The following is a 23,307-nucleotide window of genomic DNA, read 5'->3' on the forward strand; positions in this document are numbered from 1 at the left end:
TATAAACATTGAGCAAAACTTGAATGGGACCCTTGTTGCATGGCAACAGTTTTTTCATGACGTATTTGCGCGTTGACGTAGGACGGTGACGTCACTGAGGTACAGGAAGAGAGTTGCAGTGAAGGAAAACGTTTGGTCAACGTGAGTTGTGTTTATGGTTTTCTGTTCAGTTCCTCAAAGTAAAAAACAAAAATCAGCGCCAGTCGTAAGATAATAATTAACAAACATCGTCACTGCGACATAAAGCTACTGTACAGGTAAACAGGAAGTAGTGTTAGTTAGCTATATGTTAGCTTCAGAGTTAGCTCACCACATCAAAACAGTCCGTTAGTTTTTAAACTAAGTTTGAAGAAATTAAATATGTGTCGGTTATTTAGCAAACGCAGTGAGTTAAAGTAAACAGCACATTCTGGTTGGTTGATTGATAGCTAGCTGTTGTAGCCATGTTTTTGCAAACCTGTTTTTTTTTTATTAACTAAGGTAACCCCTCACTCAACCGTCACGTTTGTGGTTTTCCTAAGGCTGAGAAAACAACATGGCTCTGAACAAGTCTATGCACCCTCGGAACCGGTACAAAGACCGTCCACCCGACTTCACTTACCTGGCTTCCAAGTATCCGGACTTCCAGCAGCACGTGCACACCAGCCTCACAGGACGACCTGTGTGAGTACACACACACACACACGTTTACACAGCATTTGTTGTGAGGACACTCATCAACACAATACATTCCATAGCCCCTTGACTTTAATGTCCCCAAAGGGAAGTTCTTTTTCACAGCAATGTACTTGTTGAACAGACACAACAACACAACAGCAGTGGACTTAACAACACTTCATAAGACCTGTCTGATCATAAAACACTTGTGATCACACTCAGCGGGTTGTGTTGTTGATGGTTGAGTGAATCAAGCTACTTCCCTTCCCGGTGACTGTGTCCTGAGGGGCAGTGGGGCTAGATGTTCGTTGAGTGGGTGTGTGAATTCCTGTTCTATTAAAATTGTGATGCGTATAATGACCTTGTTATTACGTTTAATGAGGATGGAGACCTATTAGTTTTGGAGCAGTGTTGTTCACCTTTGTGAGTCTGCTCTTAGTTACATTGAGGTAGAATATACAAAATACACATTATAAATAAATATAAGGATGAAGAACAGCAGTTATCCAGGTTGGTAATGGGAATGGTAGTGTTTAAAGCCAGACATATTCTTGTGTTAATGTACCAAGAACATTAAGAACATTGTATTAAATATTGTGTAACCCTAAAACCAAGTCTTAACCCTCAAAAGCACTTTAAGGGATGATAGAATGTGGGCACCAGCCAAAAGGTCCTCACTTTCCCAAAATGTCCTCACTTTCCCAAAATGTCCTCACTCCCTATGGTTTATGTTTTTTGGTCCTCGCAAAGATACCCATACAAGACGCATGCACACACACACACACACACACACACACACACACTGTGTTGGTTTGTTTTACCATATTGTCTGAGGGAGTATCTGCACTGCAGCTCTGTGAGTTTTCTTTCCTTGATCTATAACTGGGTCACATGAACAAAATGTTGTTATACAGTTTTTTTTATATTCATATGCCGGAAATTAGCATACCTTTTTGGCTTAATTAAATTGTGTTTGAGATAAAAATACACTTGTCCAAGTGTCTCCATTCTGAGTGGTGTGCTTCTCCGTGATAGTTAAACACCACTTCTCTTATGAATGTAAACACAAAAACACCTGCTGTAGTATCCAGGTGTTTCTATTAATTAAGGTGTGGAGTTGAGCTCAACACCAGTTCAAGTGCTGGGAGTCTCATTAACTAATTTTTATATTTTCTGCAGTACCTGCTGTCAATTTAAATTTGCACTACGTCTGTTCAAGCATCTGTACTTTCTCACAGACCTCATAGTTGTTTACACACTATTCAGTTCTGCTAGTTACTGCAGTATTTCAGTTAGGGATGACTTCACTTGCTTACTCTCCTTGTTTTCTCAAAGATTGTGGTGTTTTACCAACTACAGCATCTTATTGGAACTCTGGTGTCGTACTATTTGCTTACTTTCTTTGGACAAACAACTCCAGCTCTTAACCAGAGCTGCTCCACTGTGCAAGTCATGGAGTGGCAGCTCAGAGATATTTAAATATGAATCATAAAATGCTGGAATATTTCATCTGGCCAGGCAGATATTGATCGATACCTATTCTTTTTACATTTGAATAGACCCTAACCTAATCAATTTTATCTCCATGTTATATTGAGTTTCTCGCCGTTATCCTTGCTGTATTGAGCTTGTGTGCTGAATTGTCTTAAGCCATTAAATATCCCTGATACAAATCTGCTAAAGGTTTATTTCAAAATAAGTAATAAGTAATGAGTAATGTCACGAGATACCTTCATATTTTTTTGTCCCAATGGGCCTTCATAAGAACCAATTGCATGGATTGTCAGTATTGGGCGATAGGAGATCTAAACACTGCTATAGTGAGAGACACAGAATACCATGTAGAGCTGATATGCTTAATCAGCACTATATGAACTCATTTGACATTGGTTTGAATTTCAATTAAATGTTCACACTAGAGCTTCAAATCCAAAACCAGATGAGGGAAGGCTTTTATAGCAGCATATTAATTCATAATTACTAAATTAATAGTGAGGTTTTCCACACATTTAAAGTCTCATGCTTTGCTTGTCAAAGCCATTTATTAAAACACCATTTCACTCACATACCAGCTTGTCACAGTCTAGCCTTTTTGTTCCATTCAGCAGTGCTAATGTTCCAGCTAACTTCAGATCTTTAGTTTTCAGTCTGCTTCTTCTGGCAACAGCAGGAAAAGTAGGAAAGAAACGTCAACATTGGGCATCAAAAGATTTTCTGTTTCACTCCAGCCTCTCCTTTAACTCATTTCACCTCACATAGCATGTGTGATTGACAGATCAAATTGCACCCCCAATTTAAAAAATACTTTTGTGTGTCAATCAAAAACTGAACAATAATCCTCCAGTTTCACCTCGCATGCAGTCTGGACACAAACTGTGCGTGTGTGGGCGGTATGTATGCAGGTGTGTGTGTGTGTGTGTGTGTGTGTGTGTGTGTGTGTGTGTGCGCGTGCGTGCGTGCGTGTCAGAGAGAGAGAGAGCTGTGATGATGAGAAGTCATGGTGTGAAAAAGACCAGGTGAACAAAGGAAGAATATGTCTGGTGGGAATTTGTGGCACTGACGTCAAACGGTGTGAGATCAAGATGGCTGCTGCAGAGGGAATGAAACGTCAACCTGAGCATCACCTCACCTTACATCTCTCTGTCTGTTTGCTGTGTTTGGGCTAGAGCTGCAGCTAACGATTATTTTCATTATCAATTCAATTGGTTTCTCGATTAATTAAGTACTTTGTTCCTAAAATGTCAAAAAATGTTTTGCTTTGTTTGTTTTACAAATCTGGAAATGATGATCTCCTCAAATGTCTTGTTTTGTCCACAAGACCAAAATTTGGACAGGTCACCTGTGTGTTTGGCCCATCACAGGTCCACATATAGAGACAAACAACCAACCTGGGTCTTCTTGCTGCAAATGCAAGAGTGCTGTGAAATCAGTTTATATTGACAATGATAAATATTGTAATAAATTTCCACTTTTTTTTTTCTTCTTCAAAATCAGTCAATACAAACCTTTGTCAAAACAAAGGAACCTCCCTGCCTGTTATTTTTGGACCGACACTGTTTTCCTCCCTCTTTGTTTGTATTGTGTAGAACAGGTAGCACGTCTACTCTGTGAGGAAATCACTTGTCATTGTCAGTGTTCTATGCAGATGAATGCAGAAATGGTGTCACTGCAGCAAGTCTGAACATCTGTGAACATACTGGTGTGGGCTGATCCTTTGTGGCTGTGACGTGACTAGTCAATCACGCTTTGGCGTGCTGCACGTGAGGGTGTGGGCTCATTTGACAGGTGTTAATTATCAGTCTGTGGTGTCCGTGTCTGTCTGTGCTTCCCTGACAGATGAAACTGGCAGCAGACGACGGGATGGTCGTGTTTCAAACAGACGTCCAATATGCAAGTAGAAATTAGACAACTAGTGAATTATGTGCAGAGACGGTAATCGTGTGTGCATCAAAATAAAACTCTGGAAAGAGTCGGCAGTGAATTTGGTTGATTGACACACTCCAAGCACTTTATTAGGAACACCAGCATTATTCACAGACCCAAGTCATTGAATAAGAGGTAGGCTAATTAATTTGTTGGCTTAATTGGCCGTATGTTTGCTTAATAGCATCATATATCAGCCAGTGGCTGCCCTGATTTCTGAAGATCAGCATCAGCCATTCTTAAATTTTTAAGGATCATTACCCAAGTGTAGGATTCTTCTCTTATTTCTAAAGGATATTTGGACACATTTTTCAAATCATAATTTAAGTAACATGGCTTAGACTGACTCAAGACAGGAGCACAGGCTGAATTCAGCTGCCAGTTTGGTGTTTTTGCCTACAATATAAAAATGAATATCCAGGATTTGCTCCTAATTTTTGTGTGGTATAAAGTCTTGTTGCCCATTTGCAGAAATCTGGCTCCACTTCCCATCAGTCTGCCATTCCATCAGTAGAAGGATTAGCTTGGTTTTGTATTCCCCAATGAATTCATCTCGGGGTTTTTAAGTATTTAAGCAGCAAGTTACGGAGATGAGGGTAATCTTGGGGGGACAGTCGCTCAGTCCTCAGGGGAGATAAGTCTCACCTCATTTAGGGATCATTAGTGGAGAGAAGTGGTAGCAGCAGGCTGAGAGTCGAGTTCAGACCAGAGGCAGCTGGAGAAGAAATAAGGAGGATGTTATAGGAATTGAAGAGAGGAGCAGTTAATATATAAATATTGTGGTGTGGTGTTTTTCAGTTTTTGTGGAAGGAGTGGGAGGAAACATTAATAGATGATTAAAAATGCAGCAGCCCTATTGACATTTAATTTGGCAGTCAATTTATTTATGGTCTTGGAGATGATCGTCAGTAAATGATGAAATGTTCAACTTTCTCACCAGAGCTACATTATTAAGCGTTTTCTTGGCAATACAGGAAAGTTGAATGTATAATTATGACCTCTGACTCCACACTAATAAATGAAACCCTATAATTAACTGCATAACTCTCAATAGACATCCCAGCAGTGTCATTAACATACTGAGGTTTCTTTTAGTATGTCTGGTGGGAGAGAGATAAGGGAAAGTCACTAGGAAATGTTTTTACTTACTTCACCCTGTCAGTGGGTTTTGTGTGACTTAAGCACTGTCATACTCTTAATATCCACTTTATTGTGAGCTGTATTAGGGTTGAGTTTAGGCTGGACATGGATTTTCATTGCATTCAGTTGAGTCTCTTAACTGAAAATGGTTGCTCACATGTGGCAATTGCAGTCAATTTTCAAATCCACTGTCAAAAACAAACATAATCCTTGATCCATTTTTTTTCTTTTTGCAAGAATCTCACCGATATTTTAAAGGGAAATGCATGGGGTATTTCGGTATACTTTTTAACATTATAAAAATAAAGAATAAAAAATAATTCCACAGAAACACACTGAAATTAAGTAAATCAGTGTATTACTTCTTTTTTTCTTTTTTCTTTTTCTTTTTTTAAAGCTGTAGCACTTGAAATACTTGAAGGCAAATATCAACTTACTTTCAGACATCAATAATGAACGTTTCAAGGAAATCTAGACACAAAAATATCCAATCACTCAAATTCTAAGCATACGTAGTTAGAATAATATGCTTACAACATCTGGAACAGTATTCACTTTAGCCTTAATTGCTGGAACCATAATAGTTGTTTGTAAACAATTAGCATATCTGCAGAGTTGCATAATATCATTAAATGAGCTCAGCAATATTCAAAGTCATTTTATCTCATTTATGAATTTTGAGTGGTGCACTCGTTTGTGCTTGTGTGAGGAATGGCTGTGTTTCACTCAGTGTTTTCAAAGAAAAACTCCTGACACTAGAGAAGTTCTTGCTAATCAGCACAAACTCTTTCACAGATTTAGAGTCAGGTAGATGCACCTTCAAGGTCACTTCTCTGTGGGCTGTGTGTGTGTGTGTGTGTGCGTGTGCATGTGTGTGCCCTTTCCTGCTGATCATGTAACGTGGAGATGAGTGAGCTGTTTGTCTCAGCAGTAAACTCCCATCCTGTTTAATAAGGTCATTCTCTTCATCCATGTAACCCCGGAGCCAAGGACTTTTGTGCTTCTCAGGAGAGATCTCTTCTTTCCTTCCTTCCTTTTTTTCTTCCTTTCTTCATATCTCGTTCTTTTTACCAGGCCCACACAACCTGGAATAAGGAGGCGGGAATCTCTTCATCTTAATTTCATCTCTGCACCATCTGTTCTCATCACAAGTTTATCTCTTATGTTTGTCCCAATCCATCTTCCGTCAGTCACGTTAGTGTCGTATGCACGCAGCGGAGCACCTACGTGGCAGCAGAGGCGTAAATCGCGGGCACTCTCACGCTCCGTCTGGCATCAGCCATTGCTCCAGCGTGGCCGGATTTGCGTGCTCTCTTCATTTGTTCAGTAGGTGGGGTTGCCATGGAGACATTTGCAGTGCTGCTGATGGGAGCGATCGGGCCGTATTGCACACGCTTACTCTCCCACACACACACACGCACTGTACACACTATCATCAGGAACTAAAAATAGAGGGCTGGCCTGGGAGGCCTGCCTCTCTGAATATTGATCATTATCTAATGATGTCTCTGAGGAAAACTGAAAAAGGGCAGAACTGAACTGGACAGATGAGAGAGGCTGCCTTTCATTTTTGGTGAGGTGTGAGTGTTGTGCAAATGTATCACAGATTCAATTGTAAAAGCTCCTGCCAGTTTCTTCACCGGTTGGTCTTTTGTATACATGTCGTACATCTTAATAGAAACCAGGTGTTGTTTTTTTCTCTGAAAGGTCACACTTTGTTAGCAGCTGATTGTACAAGACCATTAACCTAATATATTCATTAGGTGATGAGATACTGGGTAAGATTTATTCCCTGCAGGTAAATCACCTCCCATTTGTATCCGTCACACACCTGTGAGTAAGAGGTTGTCGTTTGTCTTTGTTTTTACTCCTCTCACACATCCAGCCATGTCATACTGGCAGAAATCTGTTTTTCTTCATTGGAGTAATATACACTCACCAGGTGCTTTATTAGATGCATCTGGTTCAAATTTCCAATCTGAGCATCAGAACAAGAATGAAATGTGATTTTAAACGTTGCATGGTTGTTTTTGCCAGCAGGGCTGGTCTGAATATTTTAGTAGCTGCTTGATCTACTGGGATTTCCACTTGCAACCATCTCTGATGTTTGCAGAGAATAGTCTGAAAAAGAGAATATCCAGTCAGCGGCCATTCTCTGAAGGCAAATGCCTTGTTGATGCCAGGGGTCAAAAGAGAATGACCAGGCTGGTCTGAAATTATAGAGAGGCAACAAGAAATAACCCCATGTTACAACCAAGGCATGAAGAAGACCATCTGTGAACGCACAACATGTGGAACCTTGAAACAGATGGGCTATAGCTGCAGAAGAGGCTAAATGACCTCTACAGTTTGACGCAGATACTAATATATACGTTTTTCTCTGCGCCTGTTATCGGTTCAAGCACTCCTGATATATCAGCATATATGCATTAAATCCAATATCACGCATCCCTAATTTATGTACATTTATTTGTATGTTTCCATTAATTGTGCGGCCAGAGAGAAGAGTCTGTTGAGAGTTTCTTGGGTGGTTTTTATGAATGTGAAAGTTTGATCTGACCGTTCACTGCTCACAGAACACAACACAGAACGTTTCTTTGTTAAGACTATACTGTTTTGTGTTCACAACGCATTATGCCAAATAATCATGCCATGATCTCTCTCACTGAAACTGCTTGTTCTCTCGATTTAATTCAATTTAATACATTTAATTATTAGTCATTACAGACTTGGAGCTTATCAAAGCTGAAGACTGAGATTGTAAAACATTTCAGCTGTTCCTATAATTGATTTGTGAAAGCAGAGTTGTACCTCCATCTGTACAGCAGCAGTAAATGTTGGGGGTTTTTTTTCCACTGGAATATGCTCCTATCAAACTTGTGTGGTGCTAGACTCCAGCTTCACCAGAATGTGTCTAATTGCATCTGCCAAGGTGCGAACATGCTCAGCGAAGCTTTAATTATACCTATCACACCCACTTGCTTTGTCTGCCACACTCGTGGCTGCCCGTGTGGCGGCTGCAGTCATTAAACATGTCGAGAGGAACAAGAGGAGGGAGCTTAGAGAGCTGAGCTGGGACTGAGCACTGGGAATAAAAAGAGGAAGGTGTGGAAAATGTGAATTCCTTCGTCATTAGCAGATGATTGTGAAGTGATGCCATGTGTGTGTGTGGAGAGAGTGTAGAGAGCTATAATGCGTAATGAAGTGCTGTATAAGAGCAGTTTGGTAAATTGCTGTCAGGTCACCTCTCTGGTAAAATGAGGATTAGCACGTCTTTAAATTAAGTTTGATATTCAGTTCAGGTTTCATATATGCTCAGCCTTAATTTTGCAGCTCTGTTCATCTTTCTTATCAGAATAATAATGGATTATATTCACAAAGTGAAGAAGGAAAAACAGGCAGGTTAAAGGCAGCAATAGTTTCATGGTCACCCATGTCATTTCATGAACCATTTTAATTAACAAGAAAAGGTCCTAAATTCATGCAACAACATTGATATGAAATTTAACTGACAACATGTGTGATTTACCATACAATACATGTTTATGGTTGACACTATTTACCTCAGTCAATGGTCATCTGGCTGCTCTGCTTGTTTTAGTGATGCATTTTGTGTAATCTACTGTATACTGTAATATTCTGACTTGAAGCACTGCAGGATGATGGTGCTTGCTCTTTGAATTTATTCCACCATGTTTGTTTTACCTACAGAGTGAATTTCAAAGAGCCCGAGGCGGTACGAGCGCTGACCTGCACACTGCTGAAGGAGGACTTTGGTTTGACCATTGAGATTCCTCTGGAGCGCCTCATTCCCACTGTTCCACTGCGCCTCAACTACATCCACTGGGTGGAGGACCTCACTGATGGCCAGAAGCGGCCACGCAGAGGCATCGACATCGGTATAGCCTTTACCGTTGGTGTCATTTTGTTTTGTGTGTGTGATGAGTATCATTTACATTAGGAATGTTCTTCATATAAAAGACAGTTTAAATGGTCACTCATAGTGATCTGGCCCACATGTCATTTTTCATTTATTCCCATTTTGATTGTCTGTTATGGTATTTTTGGCATTCTTTGTATGATCATTATCATTTATGTTAATTAAGGGGCTTGGCTGCTAAATTATAGCCAATAAATTAGTTGAGTGTTTTAACTATTTTAACATCGTCATCAAATGACATTGTTAGACTCACAATATAGAAGAGTTAGAGCCTTACATTGCCACAAAAAGGTTTGGATCCAATTTTGATTATGGGTCCTAATATTGCTCTTTTGTTCTGTTATTTATGTTTTTAAAGCTCCTTAATGTTTTTTCGACTAAGTGTGCAGGCTCTACCTCTGTTTTGGTCTTTATAGAGATGCACAATATTATTGGCGCAATATCAGTATCTTCAGATACTGACTTGAAAATGTTTTCACAGATATTGGAAAACACACCAAGATCTGCCGATTTGACTAAAGACCAACAGTTGGCTAAATAAGCTACCTGCTTGACTTTCTATGCTGGTGCCCTCTACATCTGTTGTTTTTTTTATTTTGCTACATCTGCTGCGACATTAGTAGGTAAAATATTTTAAATTCCCTACAGAAGAGACCAAGTTACCTCTGCAGTTGGATGCAGGGAAAATGTATATGTATCGGTATTGTTTATAGGGCAAAGTACTCCCGATATATATCGGCATATCGGATATCAGCAAAAAGTCTTAGGACTTTGTATTCTGCCAGTCCTGCATCTTCTGAAGAAAAGGTAATGTGTGTATAATTACTCTATTGATAACCCCTGTGGTAACAACCAGCTGCACTCTGTTTTAACCACAGCTCACCTGCCACTAAAATGTCTCTCCCTTTGAACATACATGAGCACAGACAGTTTAAAGACTTTACTGTTTTAATTTGTTTAAAAGAGTGTTCCACATCTTCAAGGAAAAATGTATTGCTTTGCAGGAAAACGATCATCTCCCTCAGAGGCTAAACAAAACTAGACTTGGGTTGCAAAAGAACAAGGAGAGAAAAACACACGTATGTTGTTTAATCATTGGGAATGATATGTTTCACAGTGAGTGCCGAGGGGGGAATACTGTGTCATTGGCTTGGAGTTAATTTGAGTTGGGACTTCTGTTCTTATTCAATCTTGATGTGATTAGCAGGAGCTCAGAGACACACACAAAATATAGTTGGTGTAAACTGTTCTTATTCAATCTTGATGTGATTAGCAGGAGCTCAGAGACACACACAAAATATAGTTGGTGTAAACTACTGGTATGAGCCCAGTCACCTCCATTGTTCCCAGTATGTACCAACCAATTCCCTTCCCTTTCCACATGTCACAGCATGTTTGCTGTGCTGCCTTTCAGATGAAGAGCTGCTTGCTTGTGTGTGTTTTTTTTTTTGTTAGAACCTCTGGTCACTGATGGGTGACCCTGAGTCTTTCTGTAAGCAGATTGAAGCTGCCTGCTCCTTGATGAATCACCACTGGGTGCCTCCTTCACTAACTGATGCCACCTCTGTCTGAGCGTGGACTGAATGATGCAGCTATGGTTCTTTCGTGGATGTGATTGATTCAATAATAGTTGCTGTAACTGGCATTTATTGACCATTATGGTCCCTAAGTAAAGAAAATGCTTTAAAAACCACTGGGGCACGTTTGGAGACCGCTTCCCCCTCAGACACAGCGTCTGCAGTATTTCTATACTCATCACTCAGTCATAGCCATTCATCATTGTGGTTACACACATAATTTTCATGCTGCCACATGCATGTGTGTTTCCTCAGGTACTGGTGCGTCTTGTATTTACCCCTTGCTGGGAGCCACAATGAACGACTGGTACTTCCTCGCCACAGAGGTGGATGACATCTGTTTTGACTTTGCCACGAAAAACGTGGAGCAGAACAACCTGTCTGACCTCATCAAAGGTAAAGACACTGTCTCAGTGTGCTGTTTGTATATTGTGTAGCGTCTCTTGAATTGCTGACAGTTTGGATTTAAGTTCAGGTAACAAATGCAGACCACTATACATTTTAAAATGAGTAACAGAGACCCGTCATGAAGACTCAGTGGATTAGTTAAAACCTAAACCACCTCTCCTATTTAGGCTATCTCTGCACATTGCCTGATTAAATTAAAAAAAAAGGAGACAAGAGGAAGAGTGGCGAGCAGAAAAGGGGGCTTGGTCTGGTAGTGAAATCCTACACTGAATTGCAGCTGACAAACGAGGTGCTCAGTGAGACTGGCTACTCAAGTGTTCTCAAATGGCAGAGAAAGTGTGTACCAGTGATGTAAGCCAATGGCTAACATTTAATGCAGTAACTGGTGTTTGACCAGAGAGTCAGTAGATTTTTTATCATGTATAATTTCAATACTTTACACTAAACTGTGAAGATTTGCACCTGGATCGGTAAAAAACACTTCTGTTACATTACTGATTTGCATATACACTCTTTTTCATTTGAAAATGGTTTAGTTACACTTGAATCGACCTTCGTCCATAACAGATCAAGGTAGAACCTACACACAAAGTGTAATGACGTGAATTTATCAATTAAAATTTTACAATTCAAATTCTGATATGATCATACTTTTCTATATGTAATTGTCAAGTATTAGGTCTTGCTTCTAAATGACAAGGATTTTCTTTGGTGTATGTTTTTAAAACAACTGAAGATCCTACGTTTTTGGACTTTTTGTCAGGACCAAAAAAATGTTTTATTGCGTAACTAAATGTCCTGGGTTTATAAAATTAGGATTGATTTTTAGATCACTGACCATCTGCAGTGTCGATCGACAAAGCAATTTGTTGTGAGTCACCTCAGACTGTCACATTATGAAATGACACAAAACCAGAAAACTGTGTACGTGGTCTCTATCCTCTATCTCTCTATAAATGGCGTTGATATGAACAGTTTGATTGAATTTGGATGGAAAATTGGCCTTGTTATATCAGACAGACAGCTTTGTGTTTCGTTTCATTCCCTATTCTTATTGTGTGTTTGTGCATTGTGAGATTTAGGACAGTCTACTCTCACTGTTTATATGGGCATTGTGCCTTTATTTAGCTTTTTCCTAAAATCTGTCATGATTACCTTAACCATTAAGTTACAAATTCTATCATCCACATGTTTTGTACGTTCCCAGTTGTCAAAGTTCCTCAGAAGACTTTACTGATGGACGCCTTGAAAGAGGAGACAGAGATCATATATGACTTTTGCATGTGCAACCCTCCTTTCTTTGCCAACCAGCTAGAAGCAATGGTAAGTGTTTGTCCTGCACAGATACCTCACTGCTTCTTTTTTTTATTCTTGAACATTTAAACTCACGATTTTAGACCTCCTGTGAACGGATCTACTCTTTTTTTCATGGCGAGGAAACAAACACAACACTGTCACAATGGACCAGTGAGGATAAACAGTAGTAACTGCTTCTAATAGAATTGTATCTTGAGCTCTGTTGCTCTCTTCAGGGCGTAAACTCCAGGAACTCGCGCCGACCTCCTCCCAGTTCAGTGAACACAGGCGGGGTGACGGAGATCATGGCAGAGGGTGGAGAACTGGAGTTTGTCAAGAGGATCATTCATGACAGTCTGCAGCTCAAGAAACGCCTGCGGTGAGGAAAAGAGCAGGACTCAAACCTGACACAAACTTTATTTTCGTCAGTCCTAAAAAACCCAAAAAAACATATTCAGTCCTCATGCCTATAGTGCTACAAATTAAAATCAGCAGATAGATGATGTTCTTTCTTTAGAGGCTGTGATAAGTTTAAATGGCTACTGAGAGCTGCAGTGAAGGGGAGGCACCAAATGGGCAGATGGGTCGCTGCACTGATGGAGCTGTCACCCACATTTGGTTCAAAAATGTTGGCACACACTCACACTGCAGTGTATTCAGGAGCAAACAGGGAGCAGCTGTGCTTGGGTGGATGTGTGGGGGTGTGTCCAGCGTCATTACCCTCCCCCTTTAACAGGGTTGTCACTGGGGCAGCCAGTGAGACATGGGTGGAGGGAGCCACAGAATGGTGCTATTAAAACTAATTAGACATGCCACACCTGCTTGCCTTGTGTCTTTGTGTGTGTGTGTGTGTGTCTGTGTGTCTGTCTGTCTGTCTGTGTGTTTGTTTTCATTATACTTCAGTGGACAGATGAGCAGCCTTGAGAGGGACTGATGTTAACACCTGTCTGCTCTTGCTCTCTGGCTTACAGTCATGTAGTGAGGATAGAAAGTGAGAATGAACGTAGTCTCACATAAGAGATTGGAAGCTCGCGCCAAACCAACCATAGCTGGCTGTCACTCCTCAAAGCATGCCGGGACACCAGAGCCACCAGTTGTCCATGGAAACACTGCCAGCGTGTCCGTTTAGTCCTTAGAGATGCTCCACCATGGCGCCCTGCTCATTTTTCCCTCTTCTCCCCAGTCACTTCCCTGTGTAACACACATGCAAACCACAGTTAGAAATGAGTTAACACTCCTCATTTATCATTCCATTGATATGAAAATTTCCTTCTCTGGTTATAAGATAGTAATCACGTGTCTTTGCTTCAGAAGCATGTGAAGAGTGAGAGGACTGAATATAGATGCTAATGCAGCTGCATACTTAAGGATTTTTAAACTGCTGTCTGTTGGAGGAGGCTATTCAGGAGCTCTTCTGGGTTTTCCTCCCCACTGTGTTGTAAAGTGGGGGAACATCTGTGAATATTAGAGCTGTTCAATATTTCATTTGTGGCAACAGAAGCTGACATGTTGCTCCCTCCACCCCTCTGGGCATCCTCACACCTCCCTAACCTAATTTTCTTTTCCGTGCCCTTTTATATCATGAGTCACAAGTTTACACAGTTTTAAGGTGTCATTTTATTGAGTTGAATGCAACTGAGCAGCTTTGTGGTGAATCACATGAATGCTGTGTAAAATGATTTGTTTCAGAAATGCTGCATTTTTCTGAAATGTGTCCTTTATACTATTTTCATTCTGTTTGCTTGATGAAACCTTCATATCAAAATGTACCAGAGTCGACACTGACATCTTCACCAAATATTATGAACTTTTCTTACTTGTCTGAGAAAGGCAATGAATTATCAATGATTCTATTAAATTAAAATAGATTCTCATATTGACTATTTGTTTTCACCACTGTAATAATGTATGTCTGTTGTCGTAGTCTATAGCAACCTTCACATGATGTAGCCTAAGAGGCAAAATACTTTTTTCTGTGATATTTAAACTCAATATTGCAATTCAGTTGAGGATTTAGCATTTTTAATTTTAAATCAGTATACTATACTTGATTTAGAAAATCAAATACATCCATAAAAGTGGACATACATTGCTTAAGGTAAAGCCTGAATAAAGTCCAGAGGATTATATTTCATTAGAATTGACTGAAATTTATCAGACCCCTAGCTTTTTTTGAAACTGGAGACTCTTTCTTTCCCGTTCATCGGACTCCCTGATGTATTTATCTTCCCTCCATCTTTACGGGCTGAAGTCCACTCTTCAGTGTTCAAGACCAACCTCATCTTTTCATTGCACAGCAGAGTTTATTGATCGTGTCTTTACCCTGGGATCACTTCAAAACATTCTTTCCTCCACTGCGGACTGCACGCACACCGATGTTTTTCCAGCTCTTGTGTTTCATTTTTGTCTTTGTGTTGCTCCCTGAAGCCTATTTCTGCTCGTTTGATCTCTGCTCGGTTTTTCATGCCTGGGCCGCTGGCATCTAACACAGTCTGACACACACACACACACACACACACAGACACACACACAGACACACACACACACACACACACAGACACACACAGACACACACACACACACACACACACACACACACACACACACACACACACACACACACACACACACACACACACACACACACACACACACACACACACACCTGGTTAATGTGGATTCCTCTTTCTGCAGGTGGTACAGCTGCATGTTGGGGAAGAAGTGCAGCCTGGCACCTTTGAAAGAGGAGCTGAGGAAGCAAGGGGTGAGACCCAAAACAAAGACACAAACACATCTACATTCACAGTCGTTCACATGCAGTGTTTTTTGTGTGCAAAAATACATTATTTTCATTGGAGATGCATTTTAAATGCATACACAAATGAGAGCAATACTGTCGCAACACACATCTGTTGCAATGCCCTTGTTTTTCTGAGTACATCTGCATTGCATCGAGATGAATATTTCTAATGTTGTCTCGAGCCAAGAGTCTGAAATAAACTCTGAATCTCCTATCGTTCAGACAAAGTGACAAATCTGAAAGTAAAGGATAGGATACACATTGACCCTTTTTTCTTATCTTTTTTACTCCACACTCATATCGACCAGCACAGCTGGGACAAGAGAGAAGCAGCGCGAGTATCATTTCTGTTTAGTTTTTTTTCTCACAAGTGCCTTGGTTTAAAACGCCACTGGTGTCTTCCACAAGTTTTTAGACACTGCATGTGAACAGCCCCTTACATAGCAGCCTCAGCTTTTTGGTTTTTGTGCGCAGTTGCTTCATAATAGCTTGTTATAACAATTTTCACCTCACATCTCAAACCAACACTCTTCTGGGACTGATTATTGATGTTGGACATAGACTGCTGTCACAGCGGAGAGAGCACATACCCGGAAAACTATAATGGATCAGCTCTTTCTGATATGCTACCAAAGCAGTATCTGAAAAGAGCCACGAATTAGCTGATTTCTGTTGACTGCATGTTGCTAACATGCATTAGTGTTATTAGCCTAGCTAATAGCCCAGCACATGATTCTTGACTGCCACAGACCTCATGCCAGTCACATGACCCCCTGCACCTGCCATCCCTTAAAACCCCCTCTAAAGGTTTAACTCTGCTGCTCCTGCTCATCTCAGTGAGTGCAGCCCTGGCTGGTGTCCAGGAAGGAGTGTCCTCCTGCCTCGTTTTAAAGTGCTTGTAAACAGAAACTCAGCCTAGTTAATATGCTAATGCCTTCATCACATGTTATTTGCTTTTCTCTCCAGTTTCTCCTTGTGTTTTTAAATTGGGAAAAACCTGCCTCAGGAACTGAGCTGTTTGACCTTTTGCTCTTATCTTATTTTCTGAAGCAGTCCTCAGAGACTGTCAAAGTGCTCTGTTAGCACAAGGGTTTTCACAGCACAGACACATCCTTGTCACATCAGAGATGCATGCTCTCAATTTTCTCACCCTCAATTAGAGAGGTGGAGTTAAAGTTCTCAGTGAGACAATGTTGATGTGCACTCTTTCACACTGTCGGGGGTCAAGGATTTACTGAGTTATTCTCTACCATCGAATATAATAAAAAATAAAAGAACTTGGTAATGAGAGTTGTTCTAAATTCAATTGCTTACTGCACATACCACTTGACCCTATCTCAAGGCCGCCTGTATATTCAGTGTCTGAAGTTGTTAATGATTAAGGATATATTTTTATGTTCTTTTATAGGATGGGTATTTGCTGTATTTCCGGTTGTCTGTGTTGGAGGATTATTATGGCAGCTGTAGTTACCATATTTCACCTTTGAGTAAACTGACCCATTGATGTGAACATTATTTTTATTACGACAGAAAAGGGAATCACGTTTTTGACCAAATGTGTGATCAGTTTCTTCTTCAATTCCATTGGTATTTTTCACTTACTGTATCATAACACAGCCTGGTCTACACAAATATGTGCAGTAGATACTAAAACTATTTCCTTTGTGAAGTCACTCACCTGCTGCATGCACCTGTCATCAGTCTGCTACTTATTTCCAAGTCTGATTGTTTTTCTTAGGTGCCAAAAGTGACGCATACAGAATTTTGTCAGGGACGGACCATGCGGTGGGCGCTGGCCTGGAGTTTCTATGATGATGTGATCGTTCCGGTAAGTCTGTGATGTAAAAGAACCTACGGTCTATTATAGACTCAACAGATTGTTTTCCAGTCATAATGTCTGAGACAATCAGCACCATTTACAATATATTGATGCCCAAGGAAGTGATCTCATCAGTATTGGTCATTTTACTCCTTGAGCTGCTCTTCTCGTGCTAGTGGTGGTTTCCAAAACCTCCTTAATAATGTACTGCCTCTGCCCTGCTCTGTCTTCTCACCCCTCGACACGCTGTATCCTCTTTCCCTGCAGTCCCTTTCCATTAGCAGCACTTATTCATGCCTCGGGGGGGATCTCTATGTGATTTTAACACACTGTAGCCAGGCAACAGTTGCCAGGTCACAACTGTGGGCACACGCACTCTACAAATGTCTTATGTGGGCAGAAAGAAGTCGTAAGGATTAATTTAAAAAAGAGTCAAAAGTGTCACAGAGGAGACTGAGAATGATTCTGCACTGACAATAAATGAAGTAAGATGGACTTGGTCAGCAGGTGCAGGATAGGCTGCACGTATAAATGTACATGTACATGTTCAGTATGTGTGCGATGATGACCATTTGTGTTTTGGACCCCTCAGCATAAAAGCGGTTGAGCAGAAAGATTGGCCTACATTTTTTCCTCCTCCTCCACTTTCACCCAGATCCACTGTCATTTCTGTGTGTGTGTGTGTTCCAGGTTTTACTCATGTTGTGGGGACCTACATCTGTTTACACAGTTTCATTATGGGGACTTGTCTACCTTATGGGCTCAAAAAGAAAGTCTCCATAACATAGATAACATTTTAAGGTGAAAACATGTGTTTTATTGTTAGGATGAGGCCAATGGTAGTTATGGTTCAGGTTAGTAAGGCTCGAGGAAATTCATGTAAGTCAATGTGTGTGTGTTTACGTGACGGTAGTTCCTGCATGTGTAATTCCTTGCGTGGTTGACTGCCTAATTCTGTCTGCATGCACGGGCTCCTGTCGTTTGCAGTAATGTAGTTAAATGGGTAGGTTGGCTCATTAATGTTACATATAGATCATAACATGTGACATGCTGACATGCATCCAGCTGTGACCTACTTAACTGTTCTTACCAGGTCAGACTATAAACCACTATTACTGTTATTTACTTACTCACTCACTCATTTACTACTGCTTTATCTTCCACATGAGGGTTGCTGGTGCCAATCTCAGCTGTCACATGAGGCGAAAGGCAGGGTACACCATGAACAGTTCACATGGTTAACATTAGTTGGACTTCTAGTGTTGATGTTAAGCTCAACTAAATGCTGACTAACTGCATATTTACTGTGCAGTCAAGACATTGAAAAATAATGGAGAAATAAATCACATTATATCTATTCTGGCTTCTCATTGCCTATCAGGAAAGCTGATGGATTTTAGTAAAGAAAAACAAAAGTAAACCCTGAGTAAAAAGAGACAAAGGAGGAGGATGGAGACATGAACATGCAGACAGAATGAAAGAAGTAGTAGACAGAAGGCTTTATCTGAGCCCTGGGGCAGGCTGCTGCTGCTGCTCATACAGGCCTCTGGCAGGAGGAGGTTCAGAAGGGGAATTGGGACTTGACAAAAAGGAAAATGGGTGCTGGGAGGAGAGGAGGTGATCAGAGTATGATTCATGGTGTTTGCCTGAAGGTGAAATCGGCAGCATTTTGATTTGTGTGTGTGTGTGTGTGTGTGTGTGTGCTCGCTCACTCAGAAGGTCAATGTAGATGACTTAATGTCATGTGGAGAGAACAGCTGTTGCTGAATCTGTGGGCTTCTACTGTGCCTTGTTTTCACATTTTGGTCCTGCTTTCATTGTGAGGGCATTATATTTCTTGATTGTCTGTAGTGGTGGGGGGTGTGTGTACTTTTAGGACCTTTTTCTGGCATGAACACTGACCTTGTCAGAACCAATAGTCCACATAGAGACCAAAGCCTGGTCCTAATCAAGCAGAACTTTATTTGTGAGGAACTGGTTAAGTTTAGGGCTAAGATTTTGTTTAGGATGCCCAAATGAATGGAACTCAATGCAGTGTTCTAAAAAAGAGCAGCTGCACAGACTTGTATGTGTGTGAGTGTGAGTGAGAGAGAGCGAGAGTGAGTATGCAGTGTTAATCGGGATTAATAATGGAGTGAACGCGAGTCTGAAAAGGATGTGATTCAGTTGAGAGGTGTGGGTCTAAAACTGCACATGTGGGTTTCATGCTCTTTGTCTATGAATCTCATGTTGACACTCTCTCTCTTTCTGTGTGTGTATGTGGGTGCGCACGTATTTATAAACCAGTGTATTAGTGCAAGAATGTGTGTCAAGGATGCTTGGTACAAACACACATGTTTGGCTTGATGGATTTTATTGATTTCTTTTCCTTCTACATTGAGCTGCTGGGCTTTCAGTGCGCACAGAAAATGGGGGAGAGACCTCTGTGAGCAAAGATAAGAAAAAAAAGAAACACTAACAAGAAGTTGGACAAAGCAGGGTCCAGTGTTAATTTGCTGATTAAATATGTCCACCTTCTCTAAACATGTATTTTCAGTGGCCATAATATAAACAAAAAATCAATAGATGATTATGACTGAAAAATATTTTACTGGTAGTCAGCTTCTTTTTGCAAAGTACATTTATTTATTCTATATTTCATATTAATGTATTTTCATAGAAGCATTATAGAAAGAAAAAAACAAATATGTATGGAATAATTTGCATTTAAACAGATGATGAGGCCTTGCACTGATGCATTAAATTAAATGAGTAATCAAAATTTGACTCCACATCGCTGCAGCAGTGTGAAGGTCAAAAGCTGATCCTTCCTTTAACTGTTTGTAGGTCAGTCGGCCATACTGTCTGCTGCAGCAGCTGCAGACTGCACCACTGTCTCCCCACTTCCATTCAGCCTGCAGTGATGCACTAGTGCAGCATTGAAATACTAGCTGCAGTGTATCAGCTTAATTTAGACATTTGTGAGTAATGACCTCTACCGCCATTACAGCGTGGCATCAGAGAATTAAGAGAAAAGGAACTGCTTACTTCACTGCAGGTTCAGATTGATCTTATTTGGTTTGAGCGCCCTCTTGTGGTTTGCAATGAACACTTCAGTTGATTTCTCCCATTGATAGAACTGTTTGACAGATGCTCATCCCAGGTCATAAAGAGAAGTGAGTCATTAAATTTTAAAGAGACAGAGCATAGGTTTAAAAGAAATGGAAGCTTCTTATACGTACAGTGTATTATACTGAGGAGTTTAGTAAGTGCTTCTTGTCTCAGTTCCTTTGAGGATTCAGGCTGTCGAAGGCTGTCGATCTTTTCTTTCTCTTCACATGATCTCACACTGACTCCATGATGCTGAGATCAGACCTCAGTGGGACTCAGTCACACCATCTGCTGCAGGACTCCTTGTTCCTCAGTCTGCGAAGATGCTTCTTTATGGGGGGTGGCTGTATGTCTGGCTCTCAGATTGGAGTTGAAGATATCATGAATTTCTTGTCAGGGAATTTTACATGTCAGCAGACTGTTGGCAGAATGGCTGCTAATTGCCAACTGCTGCTGGCATTAGCTATATTTAAGACAATGTGTTGAGTGATTTTTAAGAGCCACACTCAGCTTGTTGATATCTGATTAAACTTAACAATTTGCTATTTTGGTCCTAACAAATTCCAAGAGGTTTTTGAGGGTTAAGACTTAGTTCTAGGGTTAGAATTGTGTATGGGTTAGGTTTAGGGCGAAGATACGGGGTTAGGCATTTAGTTGTGATGGATAAGATTAGATGGTGTGAGAGTGTGTGTGTGTTTGCTCTTGTAAAACTAATTATCTGTTGTCCTCTGACTGGATAAATGAAGAACCTTTGGTTTGAAACGATTGTCTTGTGGCTTTTTGTTTCACACATTCTTAATAATTTCTGCTACAGATCATCGATTATTTCTCTCTGGCTCCTCCACAGTCTCCTCCCAGTAAGAAGCGTAAACTGGAGAAGTCACGGAAACCTCTGTCGTTCACGCTGCCAGAGGCGGGATTGAAGGAGCTCGAGGTCAAAGCCTTCGCAATCGGCTGCACCGCCTGCAGCCCTGTGGACAGTATCACCGCTCTGCTCGAGAGGACACTCACTGACCTGAGGGTAAACTCTTTCCAGACGTGTAACATTATAAAATATGCCTGATGTCTGTACATTTTCCGGAAATTGTCCAGCTCTCTTGCCAAAGTTTGCAAAAATGTCCAAGTAAGTCCATATGACAACACTGCAGGAAAATCCTGCATGGCAGACCCAAGTACCACCCCACCACCACCTTAATGTTCTGCAAATTTCACTGCTATTTTGAACACATCTTACCCAGATAATCTCCTGCTGCCATTTGTCATATCTGAATAGCTAACTCTTGAAAATGTCCAGACCCAGTTATCTGGAGTTCATGTTTGAAAACAGCTTAAATGATTGCTGTCATGTTTGGCTGTCATAAATACTGCTACTCAGTGGTAATAAATACTGTGTGTATTGTGTTGAGGTACAAGCAGCGTAGTTGTCATTGTTTATAAAAGAGCAAACACACACACACAAGAATGGGAGTAGTGGTTACATCAAGGGTAAAGGTTACATTAGCTATGTTTGCGTACAGCAGACATGTGATAACCCAAACCACTAACTGATGATTGCAGCAGCTGTTTATATGAACACAGATCAGACTTCAGTTCAGCTTTTCTGAATGGGCCATTCAGAAAAGGGGGCTATTCCAATCAGGCTTTATTTTAATTATTAGTGTCTATGGAAACATAGACATCCATTTTAACAGAGTTGCCATCAATCACAAAGTCTCACCTTAATGTATGTCTGTCGGTGTTTTGCCTGACAGGTGCTGCACAAACGTCTCCCCTGCAAACAGCAGGAGCAGAGTCTCTTTGTGACAGCCGTGGAGAACACTTGGGTCCATGGTCGTCAGAAACGTCGAGAACAAAAGCGGCAGTTGCGAGAGCTTCCCAGAGCGCCTCACTTTGTTGGAACCAGCTCTCAAACCAAGGTGGCCTCAGCTGCTCCGACTATAACCCCACTCTACCAAAACCAACCAGCTTCCGCACAGAACAGTAACATTCATCAAGAAGACGGCACCAACAAAACCACAACTGCACAGGAGCCAGGAGAACTGCAGCAGCCGCAGCCTGAAGTGGGGATCAACAATGGTTCCTCCTCAAATGTAGCAAACAAAGATGTAACGGAGAGCAAAAGTGGAGAAGAAAAAGAAGTCTCGAAAGATTTGACCAGTGCCGATTTGGACATGGAGTTTACAGGCTCCAGTGTAGCATCTGCTGTGGTGTGTGACCCTCCTGCAAGGAGACCACAGAGCCCCAGCACAGTCAAACACTTCCTGTTCAAGTGTCTGCTGAATGTGATGCTGGAGGCGAGTGATGTGGTGATTGAGATGCACTGGGTCGAAGGTCAGAGCAAAGACCTGATGAACCAACTGTGTACTTACCTGAAAAATTCACTTCTAAAGTCTGTAGCAAAGTCCTAAATGCTAAGAAAGAAACCAGTACACTCAGGTGAGAAACAACAAGTAAAAATTCCCCAAACATTATTTTCTTTAGAAATTAGTGCTTGTGTCTGTTGGGAAGTTTTTAGAACATTTAAAATGTTGTGTTGTTGTTATTTTTTTCTGTTTGAAACTGTATATTTTCCGTTTTTGAAAAGTTCAAGACTGTGATGGTTTAAAAATCACTCTTGCACGTATCATCAGTTTGTTCAGATTTTCTTGTATTTGATGGATTACTTTATGGATAACACATTTGGAATAAATACACATTTTATATTTCCTTTATACACAATTGTTCTTAGTTTTTCATTATAATGATGCAGTGCATGTAAATGGCCACAGGGTGGCAGTGTGCATCTCTTCTCATGGTACATTTCCTGCCATAGGTTTTGTCAATAGCTTTGGCCAAGCAGTAGGTAGTAGGTCTTCAGTTCACAAACAGTCTTTGTCATTCAGGCTGTTCTTGTGTTAACCATCTGTATTATAGAAACATATTTTTATTGTTTTGTAACGGACACAGAGCCCAGCAAATAATAACAAGAAAAGAGGTTCTTAAATATCAAAGGTTATGTGTCTGTCTGTGCTTGCACATTCACCGGTGGGTGGAGTGTCACAGACAACAACATTGTTCCCAGTTGCATGACATGTTTGGTTATTCCAGGACTTTGACTCCTCCAGTGTGTGTGTGTGTGTGAGTGCATGTGTGTATACTTGTATTTGTCATCTCTGGC

At 40.8% G+C, this 23,307-nt stretch overlaps 1 protein-coding gene across 3 annotated transcripts; it reads left to right on the forward strand.

Moving 5' to 3' along the window:
- Positions 1-64: 64 nt before the first annotated feature.
- Positions 65-22,863, forward strand: mettl16 (methyltransferase 16, N6-methyladenosin). 3 transcript variants are annotated; one of them, XM_044032637.1, is made up of 10 exons: positions 65-141; positions 522-663; positions 8,932-9,119; positions 10,993-11,133; positions 12,353-12,468; positions 12,678-12,820; positions 15,136-15,205; positions 16,980-17,069; positions 20,998-21,171; positions 21,902-22,863. In XM_044032637.1, the coding sequence occupies exons 2-10, from the start codon at positions 536-538 to the stop codon at positions 22,556-22,558; spliced, it is 1,707 nt and encodes a 568-aa protein (XP_043888572.1). In that variant the 5' UTR covers positions 65-141; positions 522-535; the 3' UTR covers positions 22,559-22,863. The 3 variants fall into 3 exon arrangements, with proteins under 3 accessions (XP_043888572.1, XP_043888573.1, XP_043888574.1); XM_044032638.1 differs by having other exon boundaries at positions 81-141; positions 481-663; XM_044032639.1 differs by lacking the exon at positions 65-141 and adding an exon at positions 171-257.
- Positions 22,864-23,307: the final 444 nt, after the last annotated feature.

Source organism: Solea senegalensis, linkage group LG8 (genome assembly GCF_019176455.1).
Source record: "Solea senegalensis isolate Sse05_10M linkage group LG8, IFAPA_SoseM_1, whole genome shotgun sequence".
NCBI classification, from domain to species: Eukaryota; Metazoa; Chordata; class Actinopteri; order Pleuronectiformes; family Soleidae; genus Solea; species Solea senegalensis.